This window comes from Sus scrofa, chromosome 12, assembly GCF_054392235.1.
Source record: "Sus scrofa isolate SSC_HxYL_T2T_F1_AM1 chromosome 12, Sscrofa_HxYL_maternal_Yorkshire_Landrace_v2.0, whole genome shotgun sequence".
Lineage (NCBI taxonomy): Eukaryota > Metazoa > Chordata > Mammalia > Artiodactyla > Suidae > Sus > Sus scrofa.
The window spans coordinates 64,321,466-64,337,453 of NC_139394.1; the positions used below are offsets into that span (position 1 = coordinate 64,321,466).

At 53.6% G+C, this 15,988-nt stretch overlaps 1 protein-coding gene across 4 annotated transcripts in view; it reads right to left on the minus strand.

Moving 5' to 3' along the window:
* Positions 1 to 15,988, minus strand: part of TRIM16 (tripartite motif containing 16) — a 38,231-nt gene that overhangs the window by 11,727 nt on the left and 10,516 nt on the right. The window contains exons 3-4 of one of the 4 annotated variants that reach the window (XM_084986253.1): positions 11,042 to 11,859; positions 972 to 1,236 (exon numbers count right to left, since the gene is read on the minus strand). In XM_084986253.1, the coding sequence (XP_084842379.1) occupies positions 972 to 1,205 (234 nt within the window). In that variant the 5' untranslated portion in view covers positions 1,206 to 1,236; positions 11,042 to 11,859. Of the gene's footprint in view, positions 1 to 971; positions 1,613 to 3,340; positions 3,556 to 9,126; positions 11,860 to 15,988 lie in introns of those variants that run through there. The other 3 variants (XM_084986251.1, XM_084986250.1, XM_021067910.2) reach the window with 3 other exon arrangements.

The window sequence follows — 15,988 nt, forward strand, 5'->3', positions numbered from 1 at the left end:
TTCAAGAGCTGGAAACGGTGACTCATTGGCGTCTGGAAAACAGAGCTTTCCAGAACAATTCCCACTAACACTGGATAAAATCTACACTTAATGGAGGCGTGGAGGAGGGGCCCTGGCAGGTAACCAGCTCGTCCCAGGAAGCACTTCCTCAGCTACCCAGGAACCTTGGGCGTGTGAAATGTGGGACAAAAGTCAACAGCCAACAGCCACTGAGAAAAAAAATGTGCTCGTGGAAAATCAAAATGTGAGAAACGAAGCATCTAAATCCATTGCCAAGAACAGTCTCCAGGCTCTCAGCTTTAGGGCAAAGAAAAGCTGGCTGTTCTAGAAACAGGTCCCTATCTGCCGGGACTAAGGTTACAGGCTTTGCGCACGGCGTTTCTCAGTCTCTCCTGCTACCCCATCTGATAAGGAGGCTCATTTTCCCTAAGTTAAGCCGTCCTCAACATTGCACCTGCAGGTAAGTTTCCAGTGCTGCGTCTTCAGGCTCTTGGATGTCACCCACATCTCCAGAGGGGCCCCTTCTATTGACCTCATTTAGGGAAGGGGAAAAGAGGAATCAGGGGGGAGGTTTGGGCTCTCCTCTCCTGAATTCCTGCCCAGGTTTACATTTCACTAACTGCCACTCAGATCAGGCCAGAGGGCAACACCGCTGCGCTCAGCCCCACACCTTCCGCACCCCACCCCCAGACGCATCAGCCACAGAAAGCTGAGTGACACACAGCAGGAAACTAGCAAGAGGACCCAGAGGGAGAGAGCGCAGGGACAGCAGGACCGAGATGGGGACAGAGGGACCCACCCCACTTTCCAAAGCCAAGTGCAAAAGAGATTTCTGCCCGATGGACAGGCAGGTACCAAGGCTCAAGTCCTTCCCGGGTGAACCCTAAGCACAGGAGTGAGGAGGCCAAGGCCCAGTCCCTCCCTGGACGTGCGGCCTCCCCACCCCCTCCCCAAGGGACCCCAGCACTCACCTCCTTGTCCCTGCGGGCGGTGTCCAGGGAGACCAAGGTGTGGCCCCTGTGCTCGCCCTGGCCGCACTCCCGGCAGATGCACTGCCCATCTGAGCAGCAGAAGGCGACCAGCGGGCTGCGGTGGGCAGGGCACACGCGCAGGTCCCGGTCCTTGGTGGGCTCGGTCAGCTGGTGGCCATGCAGCTTGCTGTTCTCCTGGTGCGGCCGCAGGTGCTCAGGGCAGTAGTTCACCATGCAGGTCAGGCAGGACTTCACGGCCCTCACCCTGCTGGCCCCGAGGCAGAAGTCACACAGGACCTCCTCCTCCTCCCCCTCGGCCTTGGGGCCCTCCTGCCCGGCAGAGTCGGCAGAACCGCTGCCCTGTCCCCCAGACTCCCCTGGGGGACTCTCCAGGGAGGCTGAGTCCTCCTCTGCCAGGCTGCCCTGTCCCCCAGGCTCCCCTGGGGGACTCTCCAGGGAGGCTGAGTCCTCCTCTGCCAGGCTGGCTGAAGCCAAGTCTGGGCTGAGAGTGGCTGGAGGGTGAGTGGGGACCCCGGGCAGCGGCCCTGGGGCCATCAGCTCCAATTCAGCCATGTAGAAGTTCTGCCACCAAGCTGGGCTTCCTCTGCCCTGTGGCCCAGGATCCCACAGCCCAGCCAGACAGGAGAACCACGCCTGCCCAGCCCTCAGCGCCCAGCTGACTGCAGCTGCTGCAGGACTTAACTGTTTCCTGCCCAGAGGAGGCTCAGCCGGTCACTACTCAGCTCAGGCTCAGACAATGAGCTGTGCTGATGACAGGGCTGTCGACTCTGACTCCTCTGGCTCCAGGCAGCCCAGGGGGCCCCCCCACAGGCTCAAGCCCCTCCTCCAGCCCAGCCCTGAAACTTCCATTCTTCTGTGAGTCACTCATCCCCCAAAGGCCACCAGGTCGGTCTGGAAAGGACTGGAGTTTCCTGCACTCTGCAGTCAAAAGCCGATGTTGGTTTGCGCCGCTTGACAGGCTCAGTGTTTTGTTTTCAATTTGCAAAGGGCCCCGGATGTAAAGACTTCAGCGAAAGGGCAGCCCTTCCTCCTTCCCATCTCGCGGACCTGGACGGGACGCGGCTGGGACAGAGTCTCATCTTTCCCACGTCACCTTCTGGCACGTTCCAGGAGTCGGGCTTCAGAAGGGCACTCAGCAGCGATCAGGAAGCCTGGGGACAGCTCGTCTCCTCCCACGGAGACCTCAAAGCAGTGGCCCTCCTTGGCCGCACCACCTACCCGGTGGCCCCACAGGGGCGTGGCCCCTTTGCTCGCTTACCAGGGTTTTCCTAGACATGGGGTTCGGGTTTGCTGTGGCAGCCACGATAAAGTACCACAGACCGGCTTCACCACAGAAATGCACCTGCTCCCAGCCCTGGAGCCTGGACGCCCAGGATCAAGGTGTTGGCAGGGGAGGGGGTGTCTCTGCTGAGGCCCCTCTCCTTGGCTCACAGATGGCCATCCTCCCCTGTGTCCTCAGCGGTCCCCCTTCAGTGTCCTCAGCTCCTCTGTTTCTAAGGACTGCAGTCAGAGCTGCATTAGGGCCACCCTCAGGGCCTCAGCTACCTTAACTACCTCTTTAAACGGCCCAGTCTCCAAATACAGTCCTATTCTGGGGGCTCCAACATTACAGCATATGATGGGGGGTGTGATGCAGCCACCACAGATGCTGGGGACAAGGTGGGCAGCACCTAAGTGCCTCGGAGGAAAGGGGCACCGGGTGGGGCTTCGCGGCCCACTTTGCACTTGCCAGGTGGGCGCCACAGCACCCAGGGTTATCCCAGGGCACCTGCCCCAGTGTCAGAGCCCCCAGAGGCTCTACAGCTCCCCCCAGGATCTCCTCAGATGTGCTCCAATGGACTAGGAAACCCACCGAACCGAGAGAGAAGGGGGCTGGTCCCGCTGGCCCCCGAGATTAGGGTTGGGGTGTGTCCAAGGCCTCACCCTCCCCATGGCTCCACCAGGGGGAGTTCTCGGGATCCAGAGTCCCACCACAGACCAAGGGGCGGTCCTGGTCCCTGACCAGGGCGCTGGGAAATGCAGAGGCTGCCTGGCGTGGAAGCGCAAGGAAGGCCACAGGTCTGCACTTGTCGTCAGCAGCCACAGAGCCTGTGGTCATGATGGGGACCCGGCCCCTCTGCCATACACCTGGGCTCCTGAGCACCCGAGCTCAGTACCCTCTTCCACCGACGAGGACAGCCCAGGAGAGGTTTCCCGGCACTTGCTTTCATGGTTTCAAATCTCCAGCCCGGAGGAGGGAGCTGCCTTCTCCAGGTCCGGCCCGTTCCCAGGCTTTTCTCCAACATTAACAAATCGGGTTGCTGTCCTTTCTGCCGCCTTTTCAGAACAACTCTACCAGTTCTACCCACCTGCCAGAGAGCCTCTGATCTTTCTGGGGAAGGGGGGTGGGGAGGTGGCTGCTGGCGGCCCGTTCCTCAAGCCCAGGCGCCAATTGGGGCGCAGAGCCAGCTCTCACTTTCTCCCACCCCTCTGCAGGTGGGTCCCCCGCCTCCCCTTCTGTCCTGCTGGCCCCACACGGCAGCCCATGGGCTCGCCCAGCCATCTCTGTTGCCCCCTCAGAGCCCTGAGCAGGCAGACATTCCACAGAAGCATGGAAAACAGGAAACCTGGGAGTTCCTGCCGTGGAACTCGAGATCAGCGGTGTCTCTGCAGCACCAGGACGCAGGTTAGATCCCCAGCCCAGCACAGTGGATTAAAGGATCCAGCATGGCCGCAGCTGTGGCGTAGGTGGCACGTATAGCTCGGATCTGATCCCTGGCCTGGGAATTCCATATGCCGCAGGGCAGCCGAAAAAGAAAAGCAAAAACAAAACAGGAAACCTGAATTTTCAGCCCCAGCTTGACCTTGAAAAGTCATTTGTCCCCTCCCAACCTCAGTGTCCTGATCTCTAAGATGGGCAGGTTGGCCCAAGTCAGGGCTGGTAAACAAAGAGTCCCGATCTGGCTCCTGGGGGACAGGGCTATGTCTGGCCCAGGCTGGGCCTGGAGAGTGCTGGCCCTCTGGAGACCACAAATTCTACAAACTTCCAAACCCCCTCCACTGCCAGGCCCAGAGCAGCGCCTTCAGACCACACAGCTGCCTGAGCGCCAAGCCTGCTTCCAGGGACTGTAACACACCTCCTCACACCCAGAGCCCCTGGTCCAGCGCTCCTGTACCAGGAGATGGGGGCTAACACCCCCTGGGTTTCCTAAACCCAGGTTCCCTATGGCCCCCGGAAGCCCACCATTCCCAGTCTCTTCCTGGCTCCCCGCCTCCCCGCCTTAGGTGAAGCTCACTTTCCCGCTGCTGCACTGGTTCCTTTGCCGTGTCTCAGAGCCGAGGTGGGAGTGCTGCTGACCCCACCACAACGTCCAGACCCCTCCCAGGCCTCCCCTCACACCTGCTCCCCTGATGTCACACCACCCTCTCCTGTCCCCCAGGCCCCCCCCGCCCCCCGCCCCCGAACATTCAGCCTTGCATAAAACAAGGGTCTCTCTCTTCTCTCCAAATTAAATACAATTTCCTTCTTTCCTGAATCAAGTCTGCCACCTGGGGTGTTAGGGCCACATTGTGGTTTGGTATTTAGTCCTTTTCCCTACCAAGAACTTTGAGAACTCGCCCCCTACTCGGCGTGGGGCAGGAACTGGTAGGGACAGAATCACTCACCTCCCATCCCATTGGCTCTGTTGGGACTAAGCCCTCAAATGGGCAAAGTCCTCCCAAGCCACCCGAGCAAGGGTACCAAGAGGTCCCCCCCAGTTTGCGGGAACAGCTTCAGCTGTGCCTTTAGCTCCAAACCTCCCCCCACAGGGACACACACGGGTCATTTCCTGCTGAGCCACACGAGGCCTGGCCCTGGCTGGCTTCCCGGTCCCTCTTGTTTGTCCACAAGGTACGACCTTCCCTTGATCAGCAACCCTAAGCTCCCCGGGCCCACAGGCTAGACTGAGCCCCTGGACCTGCCCGGAACCTCTGGGGGGCCTTTGAGGCCCTGGAAACAGAGAGCTCGGGACCCAGCCCACACTCTCCAATCATCCCTCATGAAGCCTAGTACCAAGGCCATGACATTCTATGTGGTACGTGGTTAGCACAGTCCTTGAACTGTGCTCTGTCCAAACTCCGTAACAGCGCTAAGAAAACCCAAAGTAATTACACACTAAACTCTAGTCATCTTGGTGGGTTAGGTGTAAAATGGCAAAATGACCTACTCAGACCAAATGAAGAAATCTTTTAAAATATATAATAGGAAGGTCCCTTATGGGCAGCAGGTGAACGGCCATAGCTCTGGCTGGGGTTCAATCCTGGGCCCATGGCTGCAGCCAAAAGGAAACAATAAAAAACAATAAAATAGGTAACAAATGCTCCCTCTCGCCCAGCGGGGCAGAAGATGGGTTCCAAGTTTGGCTCACCCCAGAGGTCCAAGGACAGCTGGTGGCTTTGGCCAGTTTTCTGGAAGTGGGTTAGCTGCTCGGCACCTAGTCAGAATGGCATCTCTCATCTTGCTGTTTTCTGGGATACCACACATTCCAGGGAGCCGCACTCACCTCTGTAGAGGTATCTGGGGCCAGGCCAGCCAGGGTGTGGTCACCACCAGTGCGCTGGGAGAAGCAGCAGCCCAGCCGCCCAGCAAGGTAGTGGCCAGGCAGGAGGGGACATCTCACAAGGTTTTAATTTGCATTTCCCGGAGGATTAGCAATGCTGAGCATCTTTTCACGTGCCTGTGGGCCATTTATGTCTTCTTTGGAAAAACTGTCTATTCAGGTCTTCAGCTCATATTTTAATTAGTTTGTTTGGGGTTGATTATTTTGTTGTTTTGGGCCACATTTCGGCATATGGAGGTTCCCAAGCCAGGGATCAAATCAGTGCCTCAGCAGTGACCTGAGCTGCTGCCAAGACAACATGCTGTGGCCACAGTGGGAACTCCAGTTGTTTGGTCTTTAGATGTCGGGAGCCATAAGGCTGCTCCAGTAAAGAAAGCAAAGCCACAGTCGGCAACTGCATGAGGCTTGTCTGGTTAGCAGAGCTACAGACAAGCTGAAGAAAGAAGAAGGATTGCAGAGCAATCCCTTGAAAGACATCGGCTCCAGGAAAATAAAAATGATATCCCCTAAAAAATACGTTAATCTATTTTTCTGTGTTTATCTTTCCTTTTCTTTCTCTATTCACAGCTTTCTTACTGCTAAAGATTTGCCCTGGGTACGTAAAACACTTGAACCAAAACAGAATGAAGTTGTTTAAACAATGTAATGGAAAAAGCCTTTGTTTTGGAGTAACAATTTATGGCACCTATTTTGTGAGAGTATACAGGGGAAACTTATGATTTCAGTCCCTTTATTTAAAAAGAAGTTTGGGGCTGGGAAAAATGTTGTTTGGCCTATAAATTGCTATTTTCTATAATAGATATATTTTTTATCAAATAACAGTGTCACCTGTAACTTTCATCCTTTGTGGGGGCATTTGATAATTTTGGGTATAATACTCCTTTCTATTGAAATTGGTGGTTTGGAACTTACGTAAATCAGCACAATAGGTTAAATGCTTAGCTTGCTGGCGCCAAATAAATCGTGGTTTTAAGAATGTCATGAGCCCAAAGCTTTCATGCGTTTTGTTAACTACATACACCGTTAGTTAAAGAATGTTAGGTATCATAGTTTATTACTTATTAAAGCTTTGTTCTTAATATAGAATAGAATAGCTACTGTTGTTGACCTTTTAAGAAAAATACAGTGTGAAACTTTAAGTTTGTAATCTTGAAGGAAAAATCTAAAGTTGAAAGGAACATGTTTTAACTAACCTTCTTTTTTTGTATCTCGGGTGGAGGGAACAAAAGGGCTTTAAATCAAATGTTAATGTCAAATCTTACACGAAACCTGATTGTGAAAGGGTATAAAAACTGAGGCTTTTCATTTAATAAATTGGGTCCTCTGCAGCAGGCAGCTGAGGAGTTGGCTCCAATTCTTTCCGCGCCGTTTGTAGCCCATCCTCTCCTTCGGCGCTCCCTGGCTGCTGGGGCTGGACCTCGGCATTTAGATGTTGAGTTGTGTGAGCTGTTCATATGTGTTGGATATTAACCCCTTACTGGTTATGTCATTTGCAAATATTTTCTCCCATTCAGTACATTGTCTTTTGATTTTGCCAATGGTTTCTTTGCTGTGCAAAAGCTTCTAAGTTTAATTAGATCCCATTTGTTTATTTTAGCTTTTATTTCTTTCGCCTTCAGAAACAGATCCAATTTCGGATTTATGTCAAAGAGTACCCAGCACCAAGGGACATGATAGACCCCAGGGCAAACAGCAACCACCCTGGCTTCAAGGGACACTTTTTTTCCCTAAGTGGAGGTAAAACAGAAAAGGAGGGAGTTCCCATCATGGCTCAGTGGTTAACGAATCCGACTAGGAACCATGAGGTTTCGGGTTCGATCCCTGACCTTCTCGGTGGGTTAAGGATCCGGTGTAGCCGTGAGCTGTGCTGTAGGTCGCAGACGCAGCTTGGATCCGACGTTGCTGTGGCTGTGGCGTAGGCCAGTGGCTACAGCTCCGATTAGACTCCTAGCCTGGGAACCTCCATATGCCACAGGTGCGGCCCTAGAAAGACAAAAAGAAAAAAGAAAAAAAAAAAGAAAGAAAGAAAGAAAAGGAAGCCCACCGAGAAACCCAACAGCCTACCCTTGAACTGACTGGATAACCCAGGGTGCCTCAAGGTGATGGGTGGGCTCACAGGATAAATTAAGCACATTGGGGGGTAGTGGAACTACAGGCTATAAGAGCAGTTCCCAGCCAAAGCCAAGGGACTCACTCTCCAGGAGTCAAGCAGAGCTAGCCGGCACCATGAGAACTGAACTCCGCTGCGCGGAACGTTACAGGTGCCCCTTTCAAAGACTTGCATCAACTCAACATCTATTTCAAGAAGGGACAAATGTTTCCATCATCAGTATTTTCAACCGAAAGAGGACAATGACACAGGAACTTTTCCCACACTGAACTGCCTTCCTCCCCTTTGAAGTTCCAGACCCCCACCCTGACACCCTCTTCTGTCTTTAGTCGATGGTTAAAGTGAGGGTTTCAGCCATTTGGGTGAGTTACACAGTTTTCCAGGGTCTCTCCCATGTACATACACTATTAAACTTTTGTTCATCTGTCTCATGTCAATTTATTTTATTTTTGTCTTTTGCCTTTTCTAGGGCCGCTCCCATGGCATATGGAGGTTCCCAGGCTAGGGCTCTAATCAGAGTTGTAGCTGCCGGTCTACACCACAGCTCACGGCAACGCCGGATCCTTAACCCACTAAGCAAGGCCAGGGATCAAACCTGCAACCTCATGGTTCCTAGTCGGATTCGTTAACCACTGAGCCACGACAGGAACTCCTCCTATGTCAGTTTAATTCTTAGCCCAGGCAGAGGAAGCTCGAAGGGCTGAGGGAAACATCTTCTTCCCCAGCAAGACCAGCTAGGACAGGGCGTGTCTACAGGCATCACTGTGCATCATCGCATAGCACTGGGTTCACACTCCAGCTCTCTTGGAATCGGCTCCTCTTAGTTACTACCTTATTTTTTAACTAAGAAAAGGACTACTGGAGTTCCCATCGTGGAGCAGCGGAAACGAATCCGACTAGGAACCATGAGGTTGTGGGTTCTATCCCTGGACTCATTCAGAGGGTTAAGGATCCGGTGTTGCCGTGAACTGTGGTGTAGGTCGCAGACACGGCTCAGATCCCACCTTGCTGTGGCTGTGGCATAGGCCGGCGGCCTAGCCTGGGAACCTCCATATGCTGCAGGTGCAACCCCAAAAAAGACAAAAAGACAAAAAAGGAAAAGGACTACCAACTAGATCCCTGAACAAAGTGAGGGAAGACCACTTTCCACCCAAAAGCCAAAACCTGCCCTCCCCCCGCCCCCAGGGACTGTTTGTGACCAGGGTCAGAGGACAAGGGGTCATTGTCTCCACACATACTCTCCCTTCGGCACCAAAGCCCCCTCCCTGCAGGAAGATGCTGTCTCGGGGTCTGGGGCCACTGCATGGTCGCTTCCCCTTCCCCACCGACCACACCCATTTGCTCAGATGGCTTTGACCCCTGCCTCACTGCTGCAACCAGAAGGTTGGAGAAAGCGCTGCATTTCCACGCGCCCAGCTGAGTGGAAGAAGCGGAACATCCGTACCTGGACTTCCTGGGGTGAGAGGGGCCGCCCTCCTCCAAGGCGGGGTGCGGACCTCCAGCGCTGCATGGGGACCCTGAACGGTGGGCGTGCGTTAGCTCTGTGAGAGCGGGTTTACGGATGAGGGGACCATGGCTTTGTGAGACTGGGTGTCACACGTTTCATATACGACGGAGTCCAGATCCGAACACACGCTGTGACTCCAAAGCCAGGAGAAGCCCCGGGGCGACTGCGTGGAGGCTGGTCCTGGGGAGGGACAAGGCTGCCCAGGATACTTTCCATCTCCGTGGACAGGGAGGCGGTCCCTCGCCAGCAGATGTGCGGAACTCCGGACTTGGCTGGCAGCGGAGAGGCGGGCTGCCCGTCTCTCAGCCGCTCCTCCCGGAGAGAGGAGGAAACGGGAACATTCTCTCTCTCGTGAAAGATCTTTACTTCCTTTTAATTCTTTCCCAAACACCGAAGTGCCCCTCAGGGAAGCGTCTCTGTCTGTCTGCCCCAGGGCCAGGCTGGCCTTGTGCCTGTGCCCCACCCCCTCCCCCAGGGCAGGCTCCCTCAGCCATCTGGATCCACCCTGCATTCACTGCGTGCAGATCCCAAAACACACAGAGGATGTGACACAGCCCTGCCCGTGAAGAGCAGAGCTGCCGCTCCTGTATTTACAGCATCTCTGGAATTGGGCCTGACCCGGCTGGGAGCCCTGCTTCTCAGGCCGTGGCAGCCACTCTGCTGTCATGGGACCAATGCAAGGACCAAGTCAGGAGTGAGGACGGTGGAACAGGAGGCTGGGAAGCGCCTCGTGACACTGCTGAGCTGTTTAAAGCTGCCTGTCTTCAGCCTTGTGTCACCCCGGATAAGAAATGTCCTCGTGCCCCAGCCACAAGTTGTGTAGTGGACACTCCACGCGGCTGGAAAGGGGCCCCGTAGGGACCCGTAGCAGGTCTGAGCTACACCCTTCCAGCGTGGGACCCCAAAGGGGAGAGACTTTCTCCCCGCCAGTCTCCAGACTGCGAAGGTCGCGGTAGGGCTGATGGAGCCCCTTGACCCTGCCCCCCGAGCCCGGGCTGTCAGCACACCCGCAGATGACCTCGCCTGATGGGCCCGGGAAGCAGGTCTGCACTGCGCTTGCTTCCGCCTGGGCCCCAAAGGAGGGGCAAGCGCTGACTGAAACTGCGCCTCACAGGGTCCCCCGTGGTGAACACAGCCAACTTGGGGACACAGCCACTCACGTGGGATTTAAGACCAATTCGGAATCATTTATAAAGGCAAAACCGGGCTCTTGTGGAGACAGCTGTCATCAGAGGGGGTGGCACGGGGGCTTTCCCACTTTGCTGGGATGTGACCTGTCAGCTGCAAGGTGAAGAGGCGGTGTCATAAAGTAGCACCTGCCAGGGTTGGGCACAGCCACAGGCGCTGGGCTCGGATAAAGCTGGAAGTGACGGGAGCATGGGGACAGCCGAAGCTGGCTGGAGAATTCATAATGCCCTGAATGTGGGAATAATACGCACAAGAGCTAGAGGCAAGCAGGGGTGACAAAAAGCCTGCGTGAGTAGGAAACGCGAGTGAGGACACTGGTGGGAAAATTTATACTGAAGGGATGCGGACAGAGGCAGAGGGGGTCTTCTGTGGCCTCTGAGCACCGGCCCTGTTGTGTTCAGACCTCCCCGCGCTCTCTCCAGCACGACCACCTGCCTGAGCATCTCAGGGCTGGGCGGACTCCGGCCCGAGACACGAGCGCCAGGAAGCCTCCGAGGCAGCCCGGTGACCCGCAGGACCGGGGTAACAATGGGGCTCAGGTCTGCAGCCCCAACCTCGAACCCGAAAATGCCACGCCAGGGCACGAGTTCCCCACAGCACTTCGGGACCTGTGTCAGGTTCAGCACTTTATCCTCCTGGCACCGACCTTGACACCCACGCTCACCCGTGGTCTTGTCTCCCTCAACCAGCAGGGGGCGCCTCTGAGGTTTCATCTTTGAAATACAATGTGGGGGCCGGGGGAAAAGTGTGCTCCTTCTGCCCCCACAGACCAGAGACCCTGCCCATGGAGCGGACCCACAGGCCTGGGGACGTGTCAGGCTGAGGCACAGGACACGTGCCCTCCAGGGCGGCCTGAGAGCAGCAGGGATTCCAGGCTGTGCCGCACACTTCAGCTCCTGCACCGCCATTCGTTTCCAGGAGAGGATGCAGATTGTTCAATTCAAAGTATATAAACAGGCCCAAGGCCACCGCTTAGGACGGAAAGTCATGCACCCAACGAGGCCGGTTTGCTCTGGCCAGTTGTACTCGCTTTGCTGAGACTCTGCTAAACGGCTCATCTAGAACCAGCTACTCAGCGTTAAAGGCCTGAGAGAAGGAGCGCAAGCCAGTCACCGCCTCTGTGTGCGATCCACAAAGCGTGGACTGCACGCTCTGAGACGAGGTCAGAGAGGACAGCTTCGTGTACGTGGGTGAACGTGCAGACGGCGGGAAGAGATCTGCACGAAATTATCGCGCGTGGTTACTTTTTGGTGCTTTCCCAGATTTTCCAGGTTTTAAAATCACACACTATGTATAAAATCACCACACAGTAACTTGAAAAAATCAACCTGTTTGTTGACACGTGTCCTACGGCAGCACAGCGGTCATCTTCCAAGCACAGACGCCCAGGCATTGGGGGTCGGGAGAGGCGTTTGCAGCCTGGTCCAGCCGTCATCAGCCACCCTCAGCTGTCACTGCCTTCCGAGCCTCTAGTCCCTGCACCTGTAAAATTGGGGTAGAACTCACTTTTCCAGTTCTCAGGGCTCTTGTAAGACTCTAAATTATAAACAAGATAATGTAGGAGTTCCCTGTTGGCTCAGCAAGTTAGGGATCCGGCATTGTCCCTGCTGTGGTGCAGGTTCGATTCCTGGCCCAGGAACTTCTGCATGCTGCGGGGGCAGCCAAAAAAGAAAAAGAAAGAAAGAAAATTTTAATTTAAAAAGAGAATGTAGTGGAAAACTGGATACTGACTGGACAACCTCCAAGGGACACCCTTTCTCCCGAATGCCCTCATCCGTAGGCCGGCCGTTACTCTTCGGTCTGCTTTTCCTGCTCCCTCCTTCTTCCCAGGAAAGACGAGAAGCTCTTTGAAGCTCAGGCCGAGACCACTTCCTCCTCCCAACCAATCCCCCTCCCGAGACGAGCTCATCCCCGCCTGAGACCTCCGTTGCCGTCGGTCCAAACCGAGGTCTCCGGTTCAGACGCTCAGACCTGCATCTCCAACTCAGTTCTAAATACGAAAACTCGGCTTTCTCAGCCACCTCAAAGCCAACACCTTCTGAGTTAAACTCACGGCCTTTCCGGGTCCCGCCACGGCCAAGCTGGCCGGCTGCATGGTTCTCTTCTCTGAGACTGCGGCCGGCGCCCGCCCAGCACAAACCGGAAACCCACGGAGCATCCCCCCCCTTTCCCGCGCCCCCCGTGTCTATCCCGCCACCATTTTACACTGCAAGTACCTCCAGAACCTTCACCCTGCAGGCTCCACGACTGTCATCTGAGCCACCACTGTCCTCATCTGCATTACGGTGACAGCACCAAACGCGAAGCCCTGCATGCGCTCCCCACGCCCTGCAGTCCATTCTTCACAGTGCATCCAGGGGAAGCTCTTTTTTGGCCACCCCCACAGCCCATGGACGTTCCCAGGCCAGGGACTGAACCTATGCCATAGCAATGACCTGAGCCACAGCAGTGACAATGCCAGATCCTTTTTTTTTATATTTTATTACTCAGTGAACTTTATTACATTTATAGTTGTACAACAATCATCACAACCCAATTTTATAGCATTTCCTTCCTAAACCCCAGCCCATCCCCCCACCCCAACCTGTCTCCACTGGAAACCATAAGTTTTTCAAAGTCTGTGACTCAGTATCTGTTCTGCAAAGAAGTTCATTGTGTCCTTTTTTAAGATTCAACATACATGAGTTCCCGTCGTGGCGCAGTGGTTAACGAATCCGACTAGGAACCATGAGGTTGCGGGTTCGGTCCCTGGCCTTGCTCAGTGGGTTAAGGATCCGGCGTTGCTGTGAGCTGTGAGCTGTGAGGTTACAGACGCGGCTCGGATCCTGCATTGCTGTGGCTTGGCTCTGGTGTAGGCCGGTGGCTACAGCTCCAATTGGACCCCTAGCCTGGGAACCTCCACGTGCCGCGGGAGTGGCCCTAGAAAAGGCAAAAAGACCAAAAAAAGAATATTCCACATGTAAGTGATAGCATTTGATGTTGGCATCTCACTATCTGACTGACTTCACTTCGCATGATGATTTCTAGGTCCATCCATGTTGCTGCAAATGCCGTTATTTCTTTCCTTTGAATGGCTGCATAATATTCCATTGTATGTATATACCACATCGTCTTGATCCACTCCCCTGTTGATGGGCATTTAGGTTGTTTCCATGTCTTAGCTGTTGTATATAGCACTGCAATGAACACTGGAATACGGGTATCTTTTCGAGTCATGGTTTTCTCTGGATAGATGCCCAGGAGTGGGACTGTTAGATCAAATGGTAATTCTATTTTTGGTTTTCTGAGGACTCTCCATACTGTTTTCCACAGTGGCTGCCCCAATTTACATTCCCACCAATAGTGCAATAGGGTTTCCTTTTCTCCACACCCTCTCCAGCATTTATTGTTTGTAGAGTTTTTGATGATGGCACAACACCAGATCTTTAATCCACTGAGCCACCAGGAAACTCCCGGGTGAAGCTTTTTCAAATCAGCTTTATTGAGGTTTAATGTACCTGCAAGAGGGATACTGTGTTTCTTTAAACACCTCCCTCCTCTGTGTACCTCCTCCCATAGCCTCTAGCTGCCTCAGCTGCTCTGGATCCTGATTTCTCCTGGACCCTCAGCTTAGAGGAACCACTGTGCTCTACTGGAGTCCAGTTCTCGTGACACGGTCAGGGAATTGCTCTCAGACCGAAAGCTGGGTGGCCAGGGGCTGACCTCGTGCGTTTTCCCTCCTGTCAGGGATCAGTAGTTTTGTGCTGCAGTCACTCACTCCCTGAGCATAGCATCTTTTATGTTTTGTCAGGTTTTATCGAGTTTGTGGTGGGAGGTCTAGTCTGGTATCAGTTACTGCATCCGAGGTGGAAAGAGAAGTCCAGAGAAAGCTGTAGAGGATATAAATCTAATCATGTTAGTCCTCCAGATAGAATCCTTCTACGGCTCCACGGCTCTAAGGAAAAAGATCCATTTTTTTTTTTTTAACTTTTTTGGGCCACACCTGTGGCACACGGAGGTTCCCAGGCTAGGGATCAAATCAGAGCTGCGACTCCCAGCCTCCACCACAGCCACAGTAACACAGGATCCGAGCCTCGATTTACACCACAGCTCACGCCAACGCCAGATCCTTAACCCACTGAGTGAGGCCGGGGATCGAACCCGAAACCTCATGGTTCCTAGTTGGATTTGTTTCCGCTGCGCCACAACGGGAACTCCAAGATCCGGCTTTAAATGGCCTGCAGGGCCCAGTAGGCTCTGTGCCCACCGTCACTGCAACGTCACCCCGTCTCCTCTTGTCCTTGTTCCCTCTCTAGCCCCTCCCAACCCTCTGTCTCTTCTCCTGCGAGGTCGGTGTGACCCACAGTGCACAGTCTAACCTTCTCCCCGCCCCTCTTTACCAGCTTCAAAGCTACAACGAGTAAAACACTGTGAAGCCGGCACAAGATTAGACAGAACGGAGCCCCAAACAGACCCGGACATGCAGGCATTTCATTACAACGGGAAAGGAAGGAATATTTAATAAAGGCTCTTAGTTCAATTGGCCAGCTATTTGAAAAATACTGTTTGATCCTTAACTCACCCATGATTCAAAATTAAAATTCAGACAAAGCATTCATAAGCATAACACACGTGAAATACTGAGTGTCCGACATAGGTGAGAGCGTGCGGAAACAGACCCTCTCTTGCACTATTGGAGCAGGGATCAGCCGATTCATCAAGATTTCAATGCACATAGACTCTGACTCATCACACTTCCAGGAATGTATCCTACAGAAACAGCAGCAGGACCAAAGAATTGCTTGTCTCAGGGAAAACAAATTGGAAATCATTCAAGTGCCCATTCGTAAGAACATACATAAATAAATTATAGCACATCCATACACCAGAACACTATACACCCACCTAAAATGTGAGACAGGAGTTCCGTCATGGCTCAGCAGAAATGAATCTGACTAGCATCCATGAGGACACAGGTTCAATCCCTCGTCTCGCTCAGTGGGTTAAGGATCTGGCGCTGCAATGAGCTGTGGTGTAGGCTGCACATGTAGCTCCGATCTGGCGTTGCTGTGGCTGTGATGTAGGCCCTCAGCTGTAGCTCTGATTCAAGCGCCAGGCTGGGAACTTCCATATCCCACAGGTGCGGCCCTAAAAGACAAAAAAAAAAAAAGTGAGGCAGCTCTAAATTACTTCCAAGGACACCCACAGTATAGTGTTGAGAACGAAACGTGAGCTGCAAAATACGCAGTACGATACTAGTTATATATGTGTGTACACATACACATGCACAAACACGAGAATCTGGATACAGATTTAAATCTAATTCTTCGATTAAAGGGCAAGATTTGAAGGGGGAACAGAGGAGCCCTTCCATTGCACTTCATATAGTCTATATTACTTGAATCTATTGCAAAGAATATTTCACTTTTGCGATTTAAAAACAACGTGTGTACTTCAAGGTAAGCGTGATGGCTCACCACCATCTCGTGTGGGGCTGGCCATTGCCTTTAATTTGGCATCTGAGCAGCAGGCATGACCGCCACCTGGTGGCCACACGCTGCCATGGAGGGTCGCCCATCTGAGGGTTTCTCCATCTCAGCTCTGTTGCCATTTGGGGCGGGGTAACTGATTC